Raw genomic sequence first — 25,784 nt, 5'->3', positions numbered from 1 at the left:
AAGTTTTAGGCCAGGATTTTCAAAGAAACGTGAAGGAATTAGGTGACACAACTTCCAGTGAAGTTTAGGTGTTTAACTCACTTCAACTGCTTTGAAATATCACTCTAAGTAACCCTCCAAAGTTTCTGGAAAATTCAAGCATGGAATACAGTGCTCCTAGCCCCTAAAGTCCCTTTTAAAAATCTCAACCTTATTTTACAACTGCAAAGATCAAAATTAGCTGATTGGGGAGAGGTGCCAGTCTTCCAGAATCTCCTGCTGTAGGTGACTGATAGAGATCTGTTAATTTTACAGCCTGAAGTCTTGCAAAAGCCAGAAACTTACTGAGAGCCTTTCTCAGGGCCCCATTGACCTCTGTGTTCCTCAGACTGTAGATGAGGGGGTTGACCGTGGGGGCAGAACAGAGTAGAAGACAGAGAATATCTTGTGTAAGTCCTTTGAACGGTGGGCAGTTGGAACCATGTAGCCAATAATCAGAGTCCCATAAAATGTTGTGACAGTGACAATGTGAGAGGAGCAGGTAGAAAATGCCTTTTGCCTCCCGGTGGTGGAAGGAATTCTCAGGATGGTGTTGAAGATGCAAACGTAGGACGCCAATGTGAATAAAAATGGGACCAGTGACCCGACAGAGGAGAGCGTGAAAATCATGAGTTCTAGAAGCTGGGTATCACTAAAGGACAGTTTTATGGTGGGTGAGGAATCATAAAAGAAATGGTCAATTTCATTGGAGTCACAAAACTTTATTTTAGTCATTAAAATGATTACTATGATGCTGCCCAGAAAGCCACTTGTCCAGGAACAAGCCGCTAGCTGGAAACAAATACTGCCGTTCATCAGAGTGGCATAACGGAGTGGATTGCAGATTGTTAGATACCGATCATAAGACATCACTGCGAGCAGATAGTATTCTGTGGCTGCTAGGATACAAAAACAATAAAATTGTGTCATGCAGCCACTAACAGAAATGGTTCTGTCCCCCGTGAGGAGACTGGCCAGCACCCTGGGCAGGATGGTGGAGGTATAACAGGTCTCCAAGCAGGACAAGTTCACTAGGAAGAAGTACATGGGGGTGTGAAGGTGCTGATCAGCCACATCTAGCACAACAATGAGGATGTTCCCGGCCATGGTCACCATGTAGATTGCTAGAAACAGCAGACAGAGAAGAATCTGAAGTTCAGGGAGATTCCCAAATCCCAGGAGTACAAATTTCTCCATGGACATTTGATTTCTACAGTCAGCATTTGCCATGGGATGTACCTAGGAATGAAGCAAATTCATTAATATATTTTAAAGATAAACTCAGCTATATGCTTTTCACCAAATTTAATCTGAAATCTATAAATCCAAAACTTTTTTTTAAATCAGAACACGTTTTGGTTTTGAGCAGCTTTTGGCTGAAAATATTTAGTGCTTTTAGAAATATGTTTGCATTAAGTTCCTCAAAAAACAAAACACCCACCTCCACCAAAAAACAATTTTCAGGTTGTGACTTTTTCAGTGAAAAGTCAACATTTTCCATGGGGTTATACCAGTCAGCTCTGTTTTTGGGGAACCAGGATGTAGTATGTAGCCTGTCTGACTCATGAAAGACACCCCCCACCACCACCAGTCTCTTGTTAAACCAAAATCGATCAGAGAAAAGGTTTGCAGAGAGCAATGAAGGGTGGATGGGAGACAAACCTAGACCCCTCCTGACAAGGGTGAAAAGATTAAGACATCTCAATTTGCATACAGAATGGAAAACAGAGAACCGCACTGAACTCTGGGATCAGAAAAATTGGGATGCACTGCATCATGGGACTCTCTGCTCCAGATGTTAATGAACCGACACCTGCACACACCCAGCTCAGCAATTATCAGACCAATTCTAGTAATAAATCCTTGACTGATATCCAAAATACTAAAGCAGCCTAATTGCATTGTAAGCTCCCTGGAAGAAAACACCACCCATAGCCAAGACTGATCAGCTTCTATTATCTAGCCTAAAGAAAACCCTTAAGTCATCAGTTTACCCATAAACAAATCTAGTGTTCTCCCTTGAACCATTGTATTTTCTCTACTAAAACCCCTACCTATGCCCAAGTAAGTGTTCTGATGCTTAGATCCAAACTATGCATCACTTCCATGGGACTCCATCTTCTCCTGACTGATCGTGCTGGGGGCTCTGCCTGTCTCCAGTACTCAGGACCCAGAGCTACCACCATCACCTGGAAACCCTGACCAGTTCAAACCTCATGGAATGGGTGAGATCACCCTCTTTCTCTCTGGTTTCAGAGTAGCAGCCATGCTAGTCTATATTCGCAAAAAGAAAAGGAGTACTTGTGGCACCTTAGAGACTAACAAATTTATTTGAGCATAAGCTTTCATGAGCTACAGCTCACATCACTGGATGCATTCAGTGGAAAATACAGTGGGGAGATTTATATACATAGAGAATATGAAACAATGGGTGTTACCATACACACTGTAACGAGGGTGATCACTTAAGGTGAGCTACTACCAGCAGGAGAGGGAGGGGGGGAAACCCTTTTGTAGTGATAATCAAGGTGGGCCATTTCCAGCAGCTGACAAGAACGTCTGAGGAACAGTGTGTGTGTGGGGAGGGGGGGCGGGGGGAATAAACATGGGGAAATAGTTTTACTTTGTGTAATGACCCATTCACTCCCAGTCTCTGTTCAAGCCGAAGTTAATTGTATCCAGGTTGCAAATTAATTCCAATTCAGCAGTCTCTCCTTGGAGTCTGTTTTTGAAGTTTTTTTGTTGAAGAATTGCAACTTTTAGGTCTGTAATCGAGTGACCAAAGATACTGAGGTATTCTCCGACTGGTTTTTGAATGTTATAATTCTTGATATCTGATTTGTGTCCATTTATTCTTTTACGTAGAGACTGTCCAGTCTGACCACTGTACATGGCAGAAGGGCATTGCTGGCACATGATGGCATATATCACATTGGTAGATGTGCAGGTGAATGAGCCTCTGATAGTGTGGCTGATGTTATTAGGCCCTATGATGGTGTCCCCTGTGTAGATATGTGGACACAGTTGGCAACGGGCTTTGTTGCAAGGATAGGTTCCTAGGTTAGTGGTTCTGTTGTGTGGTGTGTGGTTGCTGGTGAGTATTTGCTTCAGGTTGGGGGGCTGTCTGTAAGCAAGGACTCGCCTGTCTCCCAAGATCTGTGAGAGTGATGGGTCGTCCTTCAGGATTGGTTGTAGATCCTTGATGATGCTTTGGAGAGGTTTTAGTTGGGGGCTGAAGGTGATGGCTTGTGGCGTTCTGTTCTTTTGTTTGTTGGGCCTGTCCTGTAGCAGGTGACTTCTGGGTACTCTTCTGTCTCTGTCAATCTGTTTCTTCACTTCAGCAGGTGGGTATTGTAGTTGTAAGAATGCTTGATAGAGATCATGTAGGTGTTTGTCTCTGTCTGAGGGGTTGGAGCAAATGCGGTTGTATCGTAGAGCTTGACTGTAGACAATGGATCATGTGGTGTGGTCTGGATGAAAGCTGGAGGCATGTAGGTAGGAATAGCGGTCAGTAGGTTTCTGGTATAAGGTAGTGTTTATGTGACCATCGCTTATTAGCACTGTAGTATCCAGGAAGTGGATCTCTTGTGTGGACTGCTCCAGGCTGAGGTTGATGGTGGGATGGAAATTGTTGAAATCATGGTGGAATTCCCCAAGGGCTTCTTTTCCATGGGTCCAGATGGGTAGAAAGTTGGCTAAATTGTCAGGCTCAACGGGTAGTGATCAATGGCTTCATGTCTAGTTGGCAGCCGGTGTCAAGTGGATTGCCCCAGGGGTCGGTCCTGGGGCTGGTTTTGTTCAATATCTTCATAAATGATCTGGAGGATGGTGTGGATTGCACTCTTAGCAAATTTGCAGATGATACTAAACTGGGAGGAGTGGTAGATACGCTGGAGGGCAGGGATAGGATACAGAGGGACCTAGACAAATCGGAGGATTGGGCCAAAAGAAATCTGATAAGGTTCAATAAGGATAAGTGCAGGGTCCTGCACTTAGGACGGAAGAACCCAATGCACAGCTACAGACTAGGGACCAAATGGCTAGGCAGCAGTTCTGCAGAAAAGGACCTAGGGGTGACAGTGGACGAGAAGCTGGATATGAGCCAGCAGTGTGCCCTTGTTGCCAAGAAGGCCAATGGCATTTTGGGATGTATAAGTAGGGCCATAGCGAGCAGATCGAGGGACGTGATCGTCCCCCTCTATTTGACATTGGTGAGGCCTCATCTGGAGTACTGTGTCCAGTTTTGGGCCCCACACTACAAGAAGGATGTGGATAAATTGGAGAGAGTCCAGCGAAGGGCAACAAAAATGATTAGGGGTCTGGAACACATGAGTTATGAGGAGAGGCTGAGGGAACTGGGATTGTTTAGTCTGCAGAAGAGAAGAATGAGGGGGGATTTGATAGCTGCTTTCAACTACCTGAGAGGTAGTTCCAGAGAGGATGGTTCTAGACTATTCTCAGTGGTGGAAGAGGACAGGACAAGAAGTAATGGTCTCAAGTTGCAGTGGGGGAGGTTTAGGTTGGATATTAGGAAAAACTTTTCACTAGGAGGGTGGTGAAACACTGGAATGCGTTGCCTAGGGAGGTGGTGGAATCTCCTTCCTTAGAAGTTTTTAAGGTCAGGCTTGACAAAGCCCTGGCTGGGATGATTTAATTGGGTATGGGTCCTGCTTTTGAGCAGGGGGTTGGACTAGATGACCTCCTGAGGTCCCTTCCAACCCTGATATTCTATGATTCTATGATTCTATGAAGATGTCATCAATATAGCGCAAGTAGAGTAGGGGCATTAGGGGATGAGAGCTGAGGAAGCGTTGTTCTAAGTCAGCCATAAAAATGTTGGCATACTGTGGGGCCATGCGGGATCCCATAGCAGTGCCGCTGATTTGAAGGTATACATTGTCCCCAAATGTGAAATAGTTATGGGTGAGGACAAAGTCACAAAGTTCAGCCACCAAGTTTGCTGTGACATTATTGGGGATACTGTTCCTGACGGCTTGTAGTCCATCTTTGTGTGGAATGTAGGTGTGGAGGGCTTCTACATCCATAGTGGCCAGGATGATGTTTTCAGGAAGATCACCAATGGATTGTAGTTTCCTCAGGAAGTCAGTGGTGTCTCAAAGATAGCTGGGAGTGCTGGTAGCGTAGGGCCTGAGGAGGGAGTCTACATATCCAGACAATCCTGCTGTCAGGGTGCCAATGCCTGAGATGATGGGGCATCTTAAGTAATCACTCTCGTTACAGTGTGTATGGTAACACCCATTGTTTCATATTCTCTATGTATATAAATCTCCCCACTATATTTTCCACTGAATGCATCCGATGAAGTGAGCTGTAGATCATGAAAGCTTATGCTCAAATAAATTTGTTAGTCTCTAAGGTGCCACAAGTACTCTTTCTCTCTGTTTTCCTTTCTACCTCAGGTATTAACCTTTAATAATGTATGTTATGTTGGTTTAGCCCTCCTTGTGTAGTTATCACTATTGTTCAATAAATAACTTTTATGGTAAAGCTGGTTGCTTCTCTCTCTCTCTCTCTGAACTTTACTCTTTTGTGTTTTTATCTTCCCACACTTACTCTGAGAATACAGACTAACACGGTTGCTACTCTGAAACCTGTCATTATGCAAGGCACTGAATTTAGCCGTATGGAGCGGAAATCTATCAACTTCATGAGAAAACTCGTATAGAAACTACAATCCATCGGTGATCTTCCTGAAAACACCATCCTGAAAGCCGCAGACAGAGATGGTGCTTATTTCAGTGGTTTCTTAAGAGTGAACCAAAATTGCCAAGACTATGATAGGGAACAAGACATTGATTGATTGCCTTTCAGATTCAAAAACACAGCTCAGGGTATCACGTTTTAGTGTTACCTAAATGAGTTAGCTCAGTGTCACCAAATTCTCACAAAAGCCACAAATCGATTGAGAGATTTCCTCAAAGCCTCCTTGACCTCTTTGTTTCTCAGGCTGTAGATGAGGGGGTTGAGCATTGGAGTCAGGACTGTGTAGAAGACAGAGAACACTTTGTTCAGGTTTCTCAGTGTATGTGTTTTTGGTACGACATACACCATGATTAGGGTCCCGTAGAAGGTTGTAACTACAATCAAGTGAGAGGAGCAGGTGGAAAATGCCCTTTGCTTCCCAGTAGTGGATGGGATTCTTACGACAGTGGCTATGATACAGATATAGGATGTCAGGGTTAATAGAAATGGGGGAAAGATATCTATGGAAGCAAAACAGAAAGCAACAAGTTCTATCAAGTAGGTATCACTGCAGGACAGTTGGACCACTGGGGTAAAGTCACAGAAGAAATGGTCAATTTTACTGGGGCCACAAAAAGTTAATTGTGACATCAAACATATGAATATGGTGACAACCACAAAGGCAATGATGCAAGACCCTGCTGCTAACTGGAGGCAAAACTTGCCATTCATAACAGTTCCATAATGCAGTGGTTTACATATAGCTAAATACCGATCATAAGACATCACAGATAAGAGGTAACATTCTGTAGCTGCCAGGCCACCAAAGAAATAATACTGTACAAAACAACCACTAACAGAAATGGTTCTGTCCCCAGTCAGGAGACTGGCCAGCACCCTGGGCAGGATGGTGGAGGTGTAGCAGGTCTCCAAGCAAGACAAAATCCCCAGGAAGAAGTACATGGGGGTGTGAAGGCACTGATTAACCATAACTAATGCTGCAATGAGGATGTTCCCAGCCAGGGTCACAATGTAGATCAGTAGAAAGAGCAGGAAGAGAAAGCTCTTCAGTTCAGAGAGTTTTCCAAATCCCAGGAGGATGAATTCCTTGACAGCCGTTTTGTTTCCTAGTTCTGTGTCTGCCATGGGTTCTACCTTGGAAGAGAAAACAAACTGAACTGGCAGTTGAAGAACATCAGGGTACTTTTCAATGTACTGTTTCTATTTCATTGCACAAATGCTGAGTCCTCTACTTCCCCTTCTGGTGATGTGTCCATATCGCTGGTGCATCTCTGACCTTCTGTTTTGGATCATGCACATTCTAGTTTCCCACCTTCTCCAAGAGATCAACAAATTCTCTACCAATCCATACCCCTGACAGAACTCTGAAAGTTTAATTTTATAAATCCTCAGTGGTACCCTAAACTCCAAATATTTTACAGCAGAAATAATCTCCTAGGCTGAGGCTTCACTACTTATCATGTTTTTTTTTCTTGTTTCATAAGATAGACATTTACCATTATGAACTAATAACCCCTAATGTCACCCATTCTTTAAAGGAGGGTCAGACACAATTCTTCTAAGAGTTGTCCTCTCAATCCTTATTTCTTTCTTTATCTCCCTATCTCTCCCTTTTAATATATTTGTTTTTCTCTTCACCATTTTTGAAGTGTTGAACATCATTATATTTAGGCATTATAAAATGGAACACACTGAAGAAGATCAGAGGAGTGTTTTGTTCAGTGTCCCATCCCTCACAATGTCAACAGACATTTTCTCCCAAGGAAATGCTGGTTTTTAGTTGAAAAAAAAGTTAAAACCTCAAAACATTTTTAAAAAAATATTTGTCAGTTATTTTTGCCTTGGCCACTGAATTGGCTGAAAATTACTGAACATTTTTCAACACCAAACAAAAACATTTCCTGTTTTTGCCTGAAAGTGTTCTCTCTTATTTTGTATTCTTGGCATTTCATGTAAAAATGAAAGAATTTTGCAGGAAAGCAGAGCCTTTTGGTGAAAGCCGTTGTTTTATCAAAATCTCAATTTTACAGAAAACTTTGGATGGAAAGTTTTGGACCAGTCTTAATATCAACACAAGACTTGGATTTTGATTTGAATAATCAGAATATGTCCAGGTACATTACATAATCTATAGTTTCATAAGCAAAATAAATACCTTTGTTTCAGGGCATAAAGCAATGAATATCTGTCTGGGATAATAAAGAAATGTGTTATATAATTCCTTTGCTTCCTCAGAAGCATTTGATACTGACCACTGTCAAACAGAGGCTATTGATTATATGGACCACTGAACTCCTCCATTCTGGATCCATTCCTATATTCCTGTCCAACTATAGGATCTTCCTCTTACTATGGTGGGAGAATTTTAGGATTTTGATTTGGTTGTGTCTCCGTACCATGGTCAAGAAGGGACCATAGATTTTGGATGTTCTGCCTGAAATATGTTCAAGGCATCCGGTTTTCAGAAAGTGCATCTTTGAGTTGTCTCAGTTCAGCCTTCTTAATATTTAGGTACCACAAAATGGTTAGACAATTTTGAAATTCTTGGCCACTGCCCTGAGAATAACTCCATTACTTCCAGTGTGAATGCAAGGAGAAATGAGTCACCCCTGATTCACACTGATTTAAATGAGAGAACCTCATGTATTGATTTAAATGGGATTACACCAAGTCTGCTATGATAGCTACAGTTTTCAGCTCAATGTTCTGGATTAAAAAAAATATTTGGACTCTGCAGTAAGTCTATAGTGACGACAGAAAGAGAGAGAAAAAGGGGGGAGGAGAAAGGTATATGGAAATGGTTAGATAGATAGATAGATAGATAGATAGATAGATAGATAGATAGATAGATAGATAGAGCGGGTGTATGGGGAAAGAAAGAAAGAAAGAAAGACCTGTCCCCATACACATCTATCTATCTATCCATCTATCTATCTATCTATCTATCTATCTATCTTTGAACCCTTCTGTATTTTTTCAGACCTTCTGGACATGTGTATCTTCTTTTAATTCTGTTTAATATAATAATGGAATTACTCCTCATTTTAATCTGGTCTATGGAATTATTCAGATCAGTCAATTATTCACATTCATCAACATTCCCAGTGATTCTGGAGAAGAAGAAGCATGATAAGACATAGTTTTGACACAGCACATTGAATATTCCTAGCCCGTTAAAGACCATTCTTCCCCACCACCCCGGTGAGGTGGCTGGAGTACGGTGCAGAGAAGCTCATGTTTGCCACTTCAAAATCCCATGATTTAATTGAAACAGAAATGGTGGAAATGTTTTACCTTTAAATCTGTTCTAAGTGAGGCTGATTTTCAGATACTGCCCCTTTTCCCAGTGATTCAGAGACCAGGATACTGGTTCTGCAGTTTATCTTCTGCCATCATCTGCTTCACGTTCTTTAACAGAGCCAGGAAAGAGATCTACTCCGAGTGTTCTATATGGTGCTATTTGCCTTGTGCCCAGTTCCTACGAGAGAGACCCTCTCAAGATTTCGCTTTTATCCTTTCCGTGGGAAGGCGACATCTCCCTTGATGCTTACATTGATTAATGAGAAGGAAAACTCAATAACATGCTAGCACTGTCGACGGTACAAACACCAGAGTGAATGGAGGCAAATTTCTATCCTCCAAGGAAATGGCCTTCCTTACTACATGCAGGTGATGAGGTCACTGGTCACCTCCAATTATGGTGCCACAGTCCAAGAAGAGATGCTTACAAGAAACCTTTTGCAGATTTTCCCACCCAATCGCTGTTTAGGAGACTCTTTAAAAAAACAGAGTGGAGTCCCTCACCCATGTCTTCAGGGTGGCCAGAGAAAGGGAGGGTGTGTCACCTGTTCATGTACTCAGTGTACAGTTCATGGTTGGGATTTTCCGAGATGCCGCTGACTTTCAAGTGGACCTGTGCTCTTAAATCATGTAGACACTCGTGAAAAGCCTAGCCTCAGGTCCCAGACTGCTATGGAGACACAAATGTCTACACACACACATCTTAGTGACTTCACATTTTTCGTTACCTAGGCTCTAATATGCCCATCAATGTGGCATCAGGGAGTGTCACACACATTCATGGATTTATTCTCCCAGCTTCCAAGTGCATCATTATGCACAAGGGAAACTGAGGCAAGGGGAGATTCAACAGCATCTCCAAGACACACAGTGAATGTGTGAGAGAGCCAAGTAGAGTCTTAGACTCACAGACTTTAAGGCCAGAAGAGATCATCATGATCATCTAGTCTGACCTCCTGCACATCACAGACCAGAGAAGCTCAGCAGCCCACTCCTGTAAGAGGCCCATAACCTCTGGCTAAGTTACTAAAGTCTTCAAATCATGATTTAAAGATTTCAAGTTACACAGAATCCACCATTTACTCCAGTTAAAACCAGCAAGTGACTGACAAAAAGTCAGAGTAGATGATCACAACCGTCCTTCCTAGCGCCGGAATCTATAAATTTATAAGTATCAGAGGGGTGGGCTGTGTTAGTCTGGATCTGTAAAAGCAGCAAAGAGTCCTGTGACACCTTATAGACTAACAGATGTATTGGAGCATAAGCTTTCGTGGGTGAATACCCACTTCATCGGTAAATTTATACATTTATAAATTGGTAAGTTATAAATCTATAAGTTATTGGTCTCAACACAGGGGTAAGTGGGTGAAATTTAGTGGCCTGTTATTTACCGGTTCTTTAGAAAGTCTTCCTAGTTTCTTTGGAAATCTATCTATAAACTGCTGGAAAGAATTTCCCCTACCAGAAGGCTTTGATTCAAATGAAAAGTAGCATATATAGAGACTAAGTAAGCCAGTGTTGAATCAGGCCCACAATGTTGAAATATGCCTTAAAAGAAAGAGTCCAGAGTTTCTGCGAATCAGTGCATCTCCATTGGCCAGCTCAGTAAATCTAGGGTAATCAGAGACTCTGAAAAGTCCAGATAGGAGGGAGTGGGAAACATAGATGGCTGGTCACGTTCTTTGGCCTGTGTCATGAAGACTAGATCAGAGTCCCTTCTGACCTTAAAATATGACTCAAAGACCAAAAAAATATTGACCCAAACTTTTATGCAGTTGCCCTGTTTTATTATTAGATTTGCAAAGGGAAGCATGATGTAATTCCACAGGCATCGACAACAGTTAACATTGCATTTGAATTCAGATTTATTTTTCTCACTCATGCAATCATTGTTTCCCCCTTCCTTCTCCCCTCTCCCCAAATTATCCTCCATCACCTGGAAAAGAAAAATATCAGCCAAAGCATACCATACGAATACTGCTCCCTAAAGGCGGCAGCAGCAAGTATCAGTCCTAAAATTCAGTGAAATCCATGTCTGCCAAAGTTTTAGGGCAGGATTTCCAAAGAAATGTGAAGGAATTAGGTGACTCAACTTCCAATTTAGGTGATTAAATCCCTTTGGTGATTAACTCCAATGTAGGTGTTTAACTCCCTTCAACTCCTTTGAGATATCACCCTAAGTAACCCTCCAAAAGTTTCTGGAAAATCAAAGCATGGAATACAGTGCTCCTAGCCCCTAAAGTCCCTTTTAAAAATCTCAATCTTATTTTACAACTGCAAAGATCAAAATTAGCTGATTGGGGAGAGGTGCCAGTCTTCCAGAATCTCCTGCTGTAGGTGACTGATAGAGATCTGTTAATTTTACAGCCTGAAGTCTTGCAAAAGCCAGAAACTTACTGACAGCCCTTCTCGGGGCCTCTTTGACCTCTTTGTTCCTCAGAGGGTAGATGAGGGGGTTGACCATGTGGGTCAGGACTGTTTAGAAGACAGAAAATACCTTGTATAAGTCCTTTGAATGGTGGGCAATTGGAACCATGCAGCCAATAATCAGAGTCCCATAAAATGTTGTGACAGTGACAATGTGAGAGGAGCAGGTAGAAAATGCCTTTTGCCTCCCGGTGGTGGAAGGAATTCTTAGGATGGTGTTGATGATGCAAACTTAGGATGCCAATGTGAATAGAAATGGGACTAGTCACCTGACGGAGGAGACCATGAAAATCGTGAGTTCTAGAAACTGGGTAACAGTAGAGGGTAGTTTTATGATGGGTGAGGAATCACAAAAGAAATAGTCAATTTCATTGGAGCCACAAAACTTTATTTTAGTCATTAAAATGATTACTATGGTACTGCTCAGAAAGCCACTTGTCCAGGAACAAGCCGCTAGCTGGAAACAAACACTGCCGTTCATCAGAGTGGCATAACAGAGTGGATTGCAGATCACTAGATACCAATCGTAAGACATCACTGCTAGCAGATAGTATTCTGTGGCTGCTAGGATACCAAAACAATAAAATTGTGTCATGCAGCCACTAACAGAAATGGTTCTGTCCCCCGTGAGGAGACTGGCCAGCACCCAGGGCAGGATGCTGGAGGTGTAGCAGATCTCCAAGCAGGACAAGTTCCCCAGGAGGAAGTACATAGGGGTGTGAAGGTGCTGATCAGCCACATCTAGCACAACAATGAGGATATTTCCAGCCATGGTCACCATGTAGATCACTAGAAACAGGAAGCAGAGAAGAATCTGAAGTTCAGGGAGATTCCCAAATCCCAGGAGGACAAATTCCTCAATGGACGTTTGATTTCTACAGTTAGCATTTGCCCTGGGATGTATCTAGGGGAAATTAAGCAAATTTGTTAATATATTTTAAAGATAAACTCAACTTTTAAGTCAATTCATCATCGAACTAGATGAAAACTAACAATATAAGTTGAATATCGCAGTGAACTGAAATGTCATCAGTTTAATTGCAGAAATGTTCAAAAATCTATGCCCTCTCTTCATAGAATCCCCATCATTAGAGATGGTTAAGAAAAGGTTAGACAAATAGCTCTCAGGGATGGTCCAGGTTTCCTTGGTTTCCAGGTGGCCCGGACTTGAAAACTTCTTGAGCTCCCTTCCAGCCCTACAATTCTATAATTTTCTGTTACTTGATCAAGCCTCCAGGAAATTGTCCAGGTTGCTTGCTATCAGGACTACTGTGATATGTTATTTAAGATGTGAGTACCTATCTTCTTCACTAACAGAGCAAAGAAAAACTGTGTGTCTCTGGAAACTCCACTACACTTCAAAAAATCAGAAAACGGCTTCATTTCCCTTTGGATTAGGACTGATTAAGATTTTGTAATGGAATACTGGGGTTTGGAGTAACTGAAAGTCTTCATGGAAAGTATATGATTTTCACCAAATTTCGTCTGAAATCTGTAAACCCCAAACGTTTTGTTTTTTTTAAATATGAACATGTTTCAGTTTTGAGCAGCCTTTGGCTGAAACTATTTAGTACATTGACAAATATGCTTGCATTCAGTTGCTGAAAATCCCAGAACATCCACCCTCCACCAAAGAAACAATTTTCAGGTTTTGGCTTTTTCAATGAAAAATCAAAAATTTCCATGGGGATGGAGGATTAAACCCATCCAATGGGAGTCCTGATATATTAGAGAACAAAGGGGCTGCTAAAATGAGATTACACTTCTGATGCCAGGAATTAATATCACAGCACAGCCCAAGTAAAATAAAATAAAATACAGTCTAATCTGGTTCGCTGATGTTTCACTTTTTAACCTGACAAGGAAGTGTTCTTCAAATGCAGGGTTTCCACAGGATACATCGCTATCAGAGGCACAGCTGGAATTGCAGAAAATATTATAACAGATCATACAAATGTTCTGTTCTTTCTAAAATTCAGCCACAGAATTAGCTCTGATGGGGATACCTGATGTGAACACCATGAAACACAAATATATGTTTGGTTGCACTGGTGGGAAAAATATTGTTGTTTATTTTATTCATTGTCCAGATCATCTTGTGTTTACAAAAATTTCTTAAAGCAGCTGATCTCTCTCTCTCTCTCTCTCTCTCTCTCTCTCTCTCAGTTTCAATACGCACAACATTTTATTAGCCCAGCACAAATGCATATTAGTAAAAATAATATCAATGGCATCTAATTTGCTTTCAAGACTGAAATTGTATCAGTCTAAAATAATATTTTGACAGTCCTTCCAGTCAAAACATCCAGACGGAAAGCACTGAATGGGTATATGAGCCTTGCTCTCTCCTTCCTTTGCAAAGGGATTTAAAAGTTGTGGGGGGAAATTCCAGACTGGATGTTTCTATTCTCCAGCAGCAATGGTAATATTTTTGCATCTACTTTACACTCAAATTTTTAAATAGCCCAATGGACTTAGGAACCTTAGTACTATTGACTGTCAATAAGACTTAGGCTAAGGGCCAGAGTTTTAAAGGTATTGAGGTATTATAAAGGTATTTTAAATCAATAGATGTTAGGGATATAGGTGCTTTTGAAAACCACACTAGGCACCCTACATACCCTTAAAATGTGTGTCTAAGTGCCTAGGTGACTTTTGAAAATGGGATTTAGAATGTTAAGCTGCTTAGGGGTGCTTTTGAAAATTTTACCCCTAATTCCCATTTAATTTCTGTAGCAGTAGTGAGCCTAAATTTTTTAGGGCCCCATTTGAGAATCCCATTTTACGGCTTATAATGAAATTTCCTCTGCATCTTAATAATTATAAATGATTCCGTAACGAGCAATCACTAATAAAATAAATAAAAAGCCCCTGAACATTTAAACTAAAAGCCTAGAGATAACACTAGTAAAGTTTCTCTTAAAAAACAAAACTCTAAAAGCCTATAGAATTCAATAGAGAACAAAATAATTGCTTTAAAGTTTTTAAACCAACCTAAACAATATAAAATCTTTGCTAGGCTGGTTTAAAAATTACTCAGAGAAGTTATCAATGTCTATTCAGTGTCTTTAGCATTATCCCGTTAGGAGAAGAAAATAAGATAATTAGCATAAAGTACATAGATCCTGATTTAAAAAAAAGTCATGATTACATTCAAGACACAACTTACTGTGGACTTGACTTTAATCATGTTCTGAAGTCCTGTTGGAGTTAATGGGTGAAATCTTAGCAAAACTCCTCTTGATTTAAATAGTCACTGAATTTGCTTAGAAAGGACTTAAAGCACATATTTAAAGTTAAGCACATCCTTAAAGTCTATCCTGAGTTGGAGCCATAAAACATTCCTTTTTCCCTCAAAATGATTTATTAAAATCAACAATTAATTCATTTTCTCAGCAATCATATATGACAGACATTTTACTGTAGCAAGCACTGGATGAAAAATGTTGAAAGGGAAACATCAAAATTGTCCATGAAAATATGGAATTTTGGAAAACTGGATAACCAAAATGTTTTCATTTTTGGGTATTCAGTGAAAGAATGAAAGAAAACCCCAAACTTAAACACACTGAAAAATACTTTTTGTTAAACAAATTTGGGGGGAAAATTAAAAAAAAAAACAATTTTAGTGAAATTTTCATTTTTGAAAAAAAGTAATTTGAAATGAAACAAATGTTGAGCAAGGATATAATGTATTCAAAACACTGAGTGAAGGCCATGTAAAAGTGGTGATATTTTATTTTGGTTTATTTTATCATATTATGTATACATATTATTATACATTAATTTTTATTTTATACCAATTATTTTTATTTAAAAAGTTAAACTGACATATATACACACATAGCAAAGTTCTGATTTCAGTTAACAAAAAATAGCCATTTTTAAAGGTATTTATCTGTATAGAGGGATTTTCAGAAACACCCTAAGGCACCAAAAACTAAAGAAAAACTAGAGAATGCTGTTGAAAAATCCAACTAGGCTCCCGATACCTTTTTAAAATCACTCCCAAAATGACCTCAAAAGTAATCACATCGGTTTCCATCTCCAGATCTGATGAACAGACATTAACAGACATTAAACTTTAGAAAATGACAAAGGAAGTTTTCCACCTCTAAGATGAGGCACCAGTCGGGGGGATGAGGGGGGCAGCTTGAATTTCAGACATCAACCTTTGGACTCTGGATTCTTGCATCAGGATATGGTCCAACGAGACTATTTTCTATCCTGATTCCTTTAACCTCCCTAACTCAGAATCTATATATGGAAGGAGACCCTACCCATAATGCCTGGTTTTACTGCCTTAATTGTATCATTTTGTCCTGCATCCATTCCCACACAATGTTAATGTCTCTTTTGATGCATTGTCCATCCCCCATACGAGAAGGGTAGCAAGTACCATTGGCCCGCGTTGGGCACTTGAGATGAGAGGGAAGGGAAAGGGACTAGCTCATTTATGATCCCAGACGGAATAACACCCGTGTTCCTTCCATGTGACGAAACTGCTGCTACTTCCCTCCGTGGTCGTTCCACCCCCCCATGGAGCAGCAATCGACAACGCAACACATGTCGCCCTCAGAGGAAAACTAGACACCTATTCTGAATCTCAAAGGAAAAGAAATGAAGAGAGGTAAATAAATAAATAAATAAAAAGATGTGAACTTTGAAACTGAAATGTGGTGGGTGAGAGACCATGGGACCTGACCCGTGCGCCCAATCACAGCTGAGGAGCTTCTCAGCAGTCCTTTCAGCAGTCCTTTCCAGATGCCTGACTGGGCCTTGTTCACCTGCTGAGGGTGAGACTGATCACCAGGTTTAGGTTCAGGAAGGAATTTTCCAGAGGCCAGACTTTCTCAGGACCCCCTGCTGTTATCATATGGGCATGTCTCAGCTGCTCCTCCTATATGAGGGATGTATGATCGCTATAAGGGTGACCAGATAGCAAGTGTGAAAAATCGGGAGGGGTGGGGGGTAATAGGAGCCTCTATATAAGAAAAAGACACAAAAATCGGGACTGTCCCTATAAAATCAGGCCATCTGGTCAACCCCAATCACAGGGGCAGGGGCTTCTTCAGCAAACCCCCCTCTCTCTGTGCCCCATGCGGACGGGGCTGGACAGCAGTCTCAACTCCGGCCATGCGGCCACCCCAGTCTGGGAGTGAGGGGCGGCGCCCACCCGTGGCTTCTGGACCCACAGACAAAGCTCGGGGGGAACCAGTCCCATTTATACTTGCTGGACACAAGGCTCTTGCTCTTGTTGTACAGGAGGCTATATGCGACCCCCCTGTTATACACTGAGCAATGAGGGCTCCCCTCCGTGTGGGCAGAGGCGAGACCCTGCGCTCCAGGGACGAGGTAGCTGGTGTACAGACCCCGCCGGAGCGGGGAGTGTCGGCAGGCGCCACTCTGCCTTGGACGGGGGTCATCTCCGCTTGAGCAAGCGAGACTCCCCGCAACCTCCAGGCACCTCTTCCGTCAGTGGACGGTGACCCTGACTCCGGGAGAGACCCCCGGGAGAGCGAGAGAGAGACGGGGTGTCCCTCGGCTGGGCCCCCTGGGGCGAGATTCAGCCCAGCCGCAGCGGGGTACACAAGGTAATAGGTGGAGAGGGGAGGGAGGGAGCGAGCCAGGCTGGAGGGCCTCCGGGCTCCGCTCCCCTCTCTGCACCTGCCTGAGTCCCCCCACTCAGGGCTTTTCCCAGCGTGTACCCAGCTCACACAACCTTGTGTCACGGCTCCGGGCCAAGCCTTCGGAATGAGCCAAGTGAAAAGGGCAACGCGGCCCCTGGCCGGGCTGGGCGGGGAATCGCCCCGCCCTCCTGGAACTGCCTCCGGGGACGCCGCGCGGATCGCAGCTCATGGAGACTTCCAGAGCCGGGCCCCGTTGCGCTCGCAGCAGGAAGGGGACAGAAACACCTGCCTTTAACGTTCCGTTTCATCTGACTGGTGACCACAGAGACTGAAACACCATCGCCACACGGGGCTGGTTACCGGAGGGCCTCTGACACCGACGCTATGCTCGCACTTCTGTCCGCAAAACCTGGCTACGGGAGCGCTCCGCTCAGCGGCGGGCTCCGCTACGCTGCTGTCAACTCGTCAGTGCGGACACGGCCTCAGGTTTGTTTCAGAGAGACAAGGCGGGTCCGGGCATATCTGTTACTGGTCCCACTGCCCTTGGTGAGAGAGACAAACTTCCAGCTTACACAGAGCCCTTCAAGTTTTATTTCGACATTTTAAAAACTACGCCTTTCAAAAACCTTATTTATAAACCTTAACTATCCTCTGTGCACCTATCGCTAAAAATCGCTAAAAATCCACCCAAAATATTTCTTTTTTTCAGATTGTATTAAACTGTTTTTCATTTCAGTAAGAAAACATACGTAATTGTTGTTTTGAGTCAATCCTGATTAGATTTAAGGATCGTTTCGTTTAGATTTAACGCTGGTCGGTTGCCTAACTGGACATTTCTTACTGGAACAAACGTGGCTTTCTTTTCAATGTAATCTTAGCTCAGCTTTTCAGTGTCTGCAGTGCTTGGTTTTAGGTTAATTACAATGTCCCTCTACTGTTTTCGACTCTTATGAACTGCCCGAGAAATTACAAGTAAATACAGTAATGTGTTACAGTTGATTTTTAATGAGTACTTTAAAGAAATGTAGCATCTGTATCAGAGAACCTCCGATACCCATCCGAGTGTGATGATGGTGTTTTAGCGTCTGAGGTTCCCGCCGGGCTTTGCCTGTGGGTTCGGAAGCCGGGGCGGGCGCCGCCCCTCACTCCCAGGGCTGGGGTGGCCCCCATGGCCGGAGTCAGACTGCTGTCTAGCCCCGTTCCTGAGGGGTAGAGCGAGATGAATGGGGAGGGGGCCCAGAAGCTCCTAAAGTGTAACTGGGAGCACAGGTCTCATTGACTCATACCAGCACATTTCCTTTCCATTTTTATTTTTAAATCACACTTTTAAACTTCTGTGGTTACATTTTTTAAAAAAAATATTACAAATTCTCTACTTTTACGTTATTTTTGTTTGTATTATTTTATTTTTAATTTTTATTTAAGTAGTTTTTGTTTCATGTTCTTTTGGTTTATTTTGTAATATATGCATACACATTATTCTACATTTTTTATTTTATATCGATTCTTTTTATTTAATAAAATGAAATTGACATATACACATGGCAAGTTCTGATTTCAATCAACATTATTTTCTGTAATAAAAATGTTCCAAATGGAAATTTTTAATCTGCTTTAATTTCCATTAATATCTGAATCAATGTGATTACATAGGTTCTGGATTCAGGGGTGCGTGAGGCAGTGACCTTGTGGTTAGGGTTTAGAGGGATCGATTAGGGGCTGTGGTGTTCTTGGGGGCTGGAGGTTTAGAGGATCAGAGAGCATCCTTTACCTGGACCACCAAATGGGTAGGCCTGAATGCTAGTGAACATCAGGCTTCTGGTAACTTTTTCTGGTAACTAGTACCTCCTCCCCATCTCCCTTCCCAGCCCCTCTCAGACAGTTCTACCCAACACAAACAATAGGGTGTAGCTGTCTAGGGTAAAGGATCTAAGGTAATACAGTGGCAGATAGATTAGATTAGATTAGATTAATGACAAATAATACCTAGCACTGGAGGACCAAATTTCATCAAAAGTTGGGAAAAATTCCAGAGACCAAAACAGTAAGTTTGCTATTTAAATTAAATATGTTAGGGTATTAATATAGAGAGCAAATTTAAGCATATAATTGTTAGGCTATAGATATTCAGGCCTGTCGGTAAAGGCCTGTACTCGAAGAATTTAGGTGTATTCTTATCACTTGGCTAGTTATACAGGTATACAAGAAAGAATCAAAATCACTGTCTGCCGGTGCAAGGTCCTTCTCTTACTGTGACAGTCTGAGGCCCTGTTCTTAGGCCAAGGCCTTTGGCTAAGCAGCAGAGCCAGCCATAAGCTGGGAAGCGAACGGTCACAGCCTCACATTCCAAACTAGTCACACTGAAAGAAGGTGCTTTTGGTCTGTTAGGAATACAATCCTGTCCTGATAGTGCCCATCGCCTCCAGAGAAAGGGAAGTGCCTAGAAAATGTAAAAGGAAACTTAGTTTGATAGCATCCTGTCTGGCAAGAACTCACTTCTCAATAGCTGGGATATGAAATCCTCACTTCTGTATTGTTTTGTCATTATAGTTCCCACTTTGCTATTGTTTGCCTGTATAATCTCTGTCTGGTTCTGTGATTGTTCCTGTCTGCTGTATAATTAATTTTGCTGGGTGTAAACTAATTAAGGTGGTGGGATATAATTGGTTACATAATCATGTTACAATATGTTAGGATTGGTTAGTTAAATTTCAGGAAAATGATTGGTTAAGGTATAGCAAAGCCGAACTCAAGTTTTACTATATAGTCTGCAGTCAATCAGGAAGTGAGGGGGTGGGTGTATGGGTGGGGGAAGATGGGAACAGGGAATGCGGGTAAGGAAATTGGAATCATGTTTTGCTAAAGGGGGAAATGGGAACAGGGAATGGGGGTAAGGAAATTGGAATCATATTTTGCTGAAGGGGGAAATGGGAACAGGGAATGGGGGTGGGGAAATTGAAATCATGTTTGGCTAAGGGTAGGAATGGGAACAGGGACACAGGTGTAAGGCTCTGTGGTGTCAGAGTTGGGAAGGGGGACACTAAGGAAGGAAACTGGATTCATGCTTGCTGGAAGTTCACCCCAATAAACATCGAATTGTTTGCACCTTTGGACTTTGGGTATTGTTGCTCTCTGTTCATGCGAGAAGGACCAGAGAAGTAAGTGGGTGAAGGAATAAGTCCCCTAACAATAATTATGAATTACAATTGCAACATTTGCTATCTATTCAATCAGCATCTAGAGCCTGGCAGGTTTTTTTTTTTTTTTTAGCAGAAAAAATGACTGTACAGAGAAGTCCACAAAAAATCCCATATATTTTGGTTTTGGCAACAAAGAACCAAACATTTTTAGCTAAAAACTGCTGAAAACTTAACATTTTCAGCTGAAATTCTCCACAAAAGAAGGAAACAAACAAACAATAAAACATTTCTCTTTTCCAAGAGAAAGAGAGATGCTAGTGGTGATGATGATGGCCTCCACTACAGCCGGGATTGACGCCGTGGCGATCGATCCACCGGGGGTTGATTTAGCGGGTCTACTGAAGACCCACTGAATCAATTGCCGATCGCTCAGACATCAACTCCGGTACTCCACCGGAATGAGTAAGGGCAGGTCTACACTACGGCAGGGACTGAAGCTCTGAGACTGATCCACTGGTGGTCGATTTAGCGAGTCTAGTAAAGACCTGCCAAATCAAGTGCAGATTGCTCTCCAGTCGATCCCTGTACTCTACCCCCGATGAGAAGAGTAAGGTAAGTCGACTGGAGATTTTCAGTCAGTAGCTGGAGTTGCGTAGCGTAGGTCGACTTACCGCAGTAGTGTAGACATAACCTAAGAGGATTTGATGGGACAGTTTCTCCCATCAACCCAGGGCAGTGTGGATCCTGTGGTAAGTAGATCTAAGCTATGTTGACTTGAGTTATGCTACTAATGTAACTCAAATTGCGTCGCTTGGATCAGCTTTTCCCCCTCGTGCCGATCTGCCCTGAGACTTACTATGAAAAAAGTACCAGGAAAAAGAGTCAGGAAGACTCCGTGAGAATTTATTCTTTAATTCAGTTTTTTGGTCAAACCTTGGTGGTAAATATTTATATGTGTATAGGGTGTTACCGTGTGTGGCAAGGGAGGCCCATGTGACACTATTTAGGCTGAGATTGGTAAAGTTGCCTAGTGCTTTTGGGTGCTCATTTCCCGTTCGTTTTAATTCATTCATTTCTTTTTATTTGGGTGGGGGAGGGAAATCAGGTCTTATGAGCTTTGAAAATTTTGGCCAGACATTTTCTGTTAGCATTTTATATATATGTATCGATGTCTATATTGGTGTCCGTATCAATATAGAAATAGATATGTTAATGTTGCCTTCACCATGCAAAGATGGATGAATAGGCAGGACATTTTACATGACAGGACACTGAGACTCCCAACCCTCCACAGACTTTCATGTTTTGTTTACCCAGCTACAGATCTGCAGAGAATACTACCTAATCAAAGCTCTTAAGTCACAGCAGCGGCAACATTGTTTACCTACTTTTCAGAGGCATAATTGACAAGAGATGATCCTAATCACTGGAGAATTAATGTCATTGGCATCAGTGGTGTGTGGAAGAGACCCAGAAGCACTCAAAAGATATTAAGCTCCTTGCAGAATTTGAGCCCTAGTGTTCTTGTACGGATGACTGAAGCAGAGTGCTCTACTGAAACGTTTGTCTTTTCAAAAAGAATGTCTCTTACAGTATCAAGTTTTGTATAAAGAAACGTGCATTAATTGTATGAAAGATGAATGCTCAAAATGTAGCAGAGTCACAGAAAGAAAGAAAGAAAGAAAGAAAGAAAGAAAGAAAGAAAGAAAGAAAGAAAGAAAGAAAGACCTGTCCCCATACACATCTATCTATCTATCTATCCATCTATCTATCTATCTATCTATCTATCTTTGAACCCTTCTGTATTTTTTCAGACCTTCTGGACATGTGTATCTTCTTTTAATTCTGTTTCATATAATAATGGAATTACTCCTCATTTTAATCTGGTCTATGGAATTATTCAGATCAGTCAATTATTCACATTCATCAACATTCCCAGTGATTCTGGAGAAGAAGAAGCATGATAAGACATAGTTTTGACACAGCACATTGAATATTCCTAGCCCGTTAAAGACCATTCTTCCCCACCACCCCGGTGAGGTGGCTGGAGTACGGTGCAGAGAAGCTCATGTTTGCCACTTCAAAATCCCATGATTTAATTGAAACAGAAATGGTGGAAATGTTTTACCTTTAAATCTGTTCTAAGTGAGGCTGATTTTCAGATACTGCCCCTTTTCCCAGTGATTCAGAGACCAGGATACTGGTTCTGCAGTTTATCTTCTGCCATCATCTGCTTCACGTTCTTTAACAGAGCCAGGAAAGAGATCTACTCCGAGTGTTCTATATGGTGCTATTTGCCTTGTGCCCAGTTCCTACGAGAGAGACCCTCTCAAGATTTCGCTTTTATCCTTTCCGTGGGAAGGCGACATCTCCCTTGATGCTTACATTGATTAATGAGAAGGAAAACTCAATAACATGCTAGCACTGTCGACGGTACAAACACCAGAGTGAATGGAGGCAAATTTCTATCCTCCAAGGAAATGGCCTTCCTTACTACATGCAGGTGATGAGGTCACTGGTCACCTCCAATTATGGTGCCACAGTCCAAGAAGAGATGCTTACAAGAAACCTTTTGCAGATTTTCCCACCCAATCGCTGTTTAGGAGACTCTTTAAAAAAACAGAGTGGAGTCCCTCACCCATGTCTTCAGGGTGGCCAGAGAAAGGGAGGGTGTGTCACCTGTTCATGTACTCAGTGTACAGTTCATGGTTGGGATTTTCCGAGATGCCGCTGACTTTCAAGTGGACCTGTGCTCTTAAATCATGTAGACACTCGTGAAAAGCCTAGCCTCAGGTCCCAGACTGCTATGGAGACACAAATGTCTACACACACACATCTTAGTGACTTCACATTTTTCGTTACCTAGGCTCTAATATGCCCATCAATGTGGCATCAGGGAGTGTCACACACATTCATGGATTTATTCTCCCAGCTTCCAAGTGCATCATTATGCACAAGGGAAACTGAGGCAAGGGGAGATTCAACAGCATCTCCAAGACACACAGTGAATGTGTGAGAGAGCCAAGTAGAGTCTTAGACTCACAGACTTTAAGGCCAGAAGAGATCATCATGATCATCTAGTCTGACCTCCTGCACATCACAGACCAGAGAAGCTCAGCAGCCCACTCCTGTAAGAGGCCCATAACCTCTGGCTAAGTTACTAAAGTCTTCAAATCATGATTTAAAGATTTCAAGTTACACAGAATCCACCATTTACTCCAGTTAAAACCAGCAAGTGACTGACAAAAAGTCAGAGTAGATGATCACAACCGTCCTTCCTAGCGCCGGAATCTATAAATTTATAAGTATCAGAGGGGTGGGCTGTGTTAGTCTGGATCTGTAAAAGCAGCAAAGAGTCCTGTGACACCTTATAGACTAACAGATGTATTGGAGCATAAGCTTTCGTGGGTGAATACCCACTTCATCGGTAAATTTATACATTTATAAATTGGTAAGTTATAAATCTATAAGTTATTGGTCTCAACACAGGGGTAAGTGGGTGAAATTTAGTGGCCTGTTATTTACCGGTTCTTTAGAAAGTCTTCCTAGTTTCTTTGGAAATCTATCTATAAACTGCTGGAAAGAATTTCCCCTACCAGAAGGCTTTGATTCAAATGAAAAGTAGCATATATAGAGACTAAGTAAGCCAGTGTTGAATCAGGCCCACAATGTTGAAATATGCCTTAAAAGAAAGAGTCCAGAGTTTCTGCGAATCAGTGCATCTCCATTGGCCAGCTCAGTAAATCTAGGGTAATCAGAGACTCTGAAAAGTCCAGATAGGAGGGAGTGGGAAACATAGATGGCTGGTCACGTTCTTTGGCCTGTGTCATGAAGACTAGATCAGAGTCCCTTCTGACCTTAAAATATGACTCAAAGACCAAAAAAATATTGACCCAAACTTTTATGCAGTTGCCCTGTTTTATTATTAGATTTGCAAAGGGAAGCATGATGTAATTCCACAGGCATCGACAACAGTTAACATTGCATTTGAATTCAGATTTATTTTTCTCACTCATGCAATCATTGTTTCCCCCTTCCTTCTCCCCTCTCCCCAAATTATCCTCCATCACCTGGAAAAGAAAAATATCAGCCAAAGCATACCATACGAATACTGCTCCCTAAAGGCGGCAGCAGCAAGTATCAGTCCTAAAATTCAGTGAAATCCATGTCTGCCAAAGTTTTAGGGCAGGATTTCCAAAGAAATGTGAAGGAATTAGGTGACTCAACTTCCAATTTAGGTGATTAAATCCCTTTGGTGATTAACTCCAATGTAGGTGTTTAACTCCCTTCAACTCCTTTGAGATATCACCCTAAGTAACCCTCCAAAAGTTTCTGGAAAATCAAAGCATGGAATACAGTGCTCCTAGCCCCTAAAGTCCCTTTTAAAAATCTCAATCTTATTTTACAACTGCAAAGATCAAAATTAGCTGATTGGGGAGAGGTGCCAGTCTTCCAGAATCTCCTGCTGTAGGTGACTGATAGAGATCTGTTAATTTTACAGCCTGAAGTCTTGCAAAAGCCAGAAACTTACTGACAGCCCTTCTCGGGGCCTCTTTGACCTCTTTGTTCCTCAGAGGGTAGATGAGGGGGTTGACCATGTGGGTCAGGACTGTTTAGAAGACAGAAAATACCTTGTATAAGTCCTTTGAATGGTGGGCAATTGGAACCATGCAGCCAATAATCAGAGTCCCATAAAATGTTGTGACAGTGACAATGTGAGAGGAGCAGGTAGAAAATGCCTTTTGCCTCCCGGTGGTGGAAGGAATTCTTAGGATGGTGTTGATGATGCAAACTTAGGATGCCAATGTGAATAGAAATGGGACTAGTCACCTGACGGAGGAGACCATGAAAATCGTGAGTTCTAGAAACTGGGTAACAGTAGAGGGTAGTTTTATGATGGGTGAGGAATCACAAAAGAAATAGTCAATTTCATTGGAGCCACAAAACTTTATTTTAGTCATTAAAATGATTACTATGGTACTGCTCAGAAAGCCACTTGTCCAGGAACAAGCCGCTAGCTGGAAACAAACACTGCCGTTCATCAGAGTGGCATAACAGAGTGGATTGCAGATCACTAGATACCAATCGTAAGACATCACTGCTAGCAGATAGTATTCTGTGGCTGCTAGGATACCAAAACAATAAAATTGTGTCATGCAGCCACTAACAGAAATGGTTCTGTCCCCCGTGAGGAGACTGGCCAGCACCCAGGGCAGGATGCTGGAGGTGTAGCAGATCTCCAAGCAGGACAAGTTCCCCAGGAGGAAGTACATAGGGGTGTGAAGGTGCTGATCAGCCACATCTAGCACAACAATGAGGATATTTCCAGCCATGGTCACCATGTAGATCACTAGAAACAGGAAGCAGAGAAGAATCTGAAGTTCAGGGAGATTCCCAAATCCCAGGAGGACAAATTCCTCAATGGACGTTTGATTTCTACAGTTAGCATTTGCCCTGGGATGTATCTAGGGGAAATTAAGCAAATTTGTTAATATATTTTAAAGATAAACTCAACTTTTAAGTCAATTCATCATCGAACTAGATG

The 25,784-nt window shown here is 42.1% G+C and overlaps 1 protein-coding gene and 1 pseudogene across 1 annotated transcript; both read right to left on the bottom strand.

The window, feature by feature from the left end:
• Positions 1 to 190: 190 nt before the first annotated feature.
• LOC125622523 (olfactory receptor 6C4-like) lies at positions 191 to 1,248 on the bottom strand (annotated as a pseudogene).
• A 4,662-nt stretch (positions 1,249 to 5,910) lies between these two features.
• LOC125622521 (olfactory receptor 6N1-like) lies at positions 5,911 to 6,867 on the bottom strand. The gene has a single exon (XM_048820607.2). It carries the CDS (start codon positions 6,865 to 6,867, stop codon positions 5,911 to 5,913), a length of 957 nt encoding a protein of 318 aa, XP_048676564.2.
• Positions 6,868 to 25,784: the final 18,917 nt, after the last annotated feature.

The sequence above is a fragment of the Caretta caretta genome, chromosome 13, assembly GCF_965140235.1.
Source record: "Caretta caretta isolate rCarCar2 chromosome 13, rCarCar1.hap1, whole genome shotgun sequence".
Classification (NCBI taxonomy): domain Eukaryota; kingdom Metazoa; phylum Chordata; order Testudines; family Cheloniidae; genus Caretta; species Caretta caretta.
The sequence above is the reverse complement of the archived record's forward strand: the minus strand, read 5'-3'. Positions and strand labels throughout refer to the sequence as shown.

Excerpts from the sequence above, each read along its gene's own strand:
- LOC125622521 (XM_048820607.2), bottom strand. The coding sequence starts at position 6,867 with ATGGCAGACACAGAACTAGGAAACAAAACGGCTGTCAAGGAATTCATC.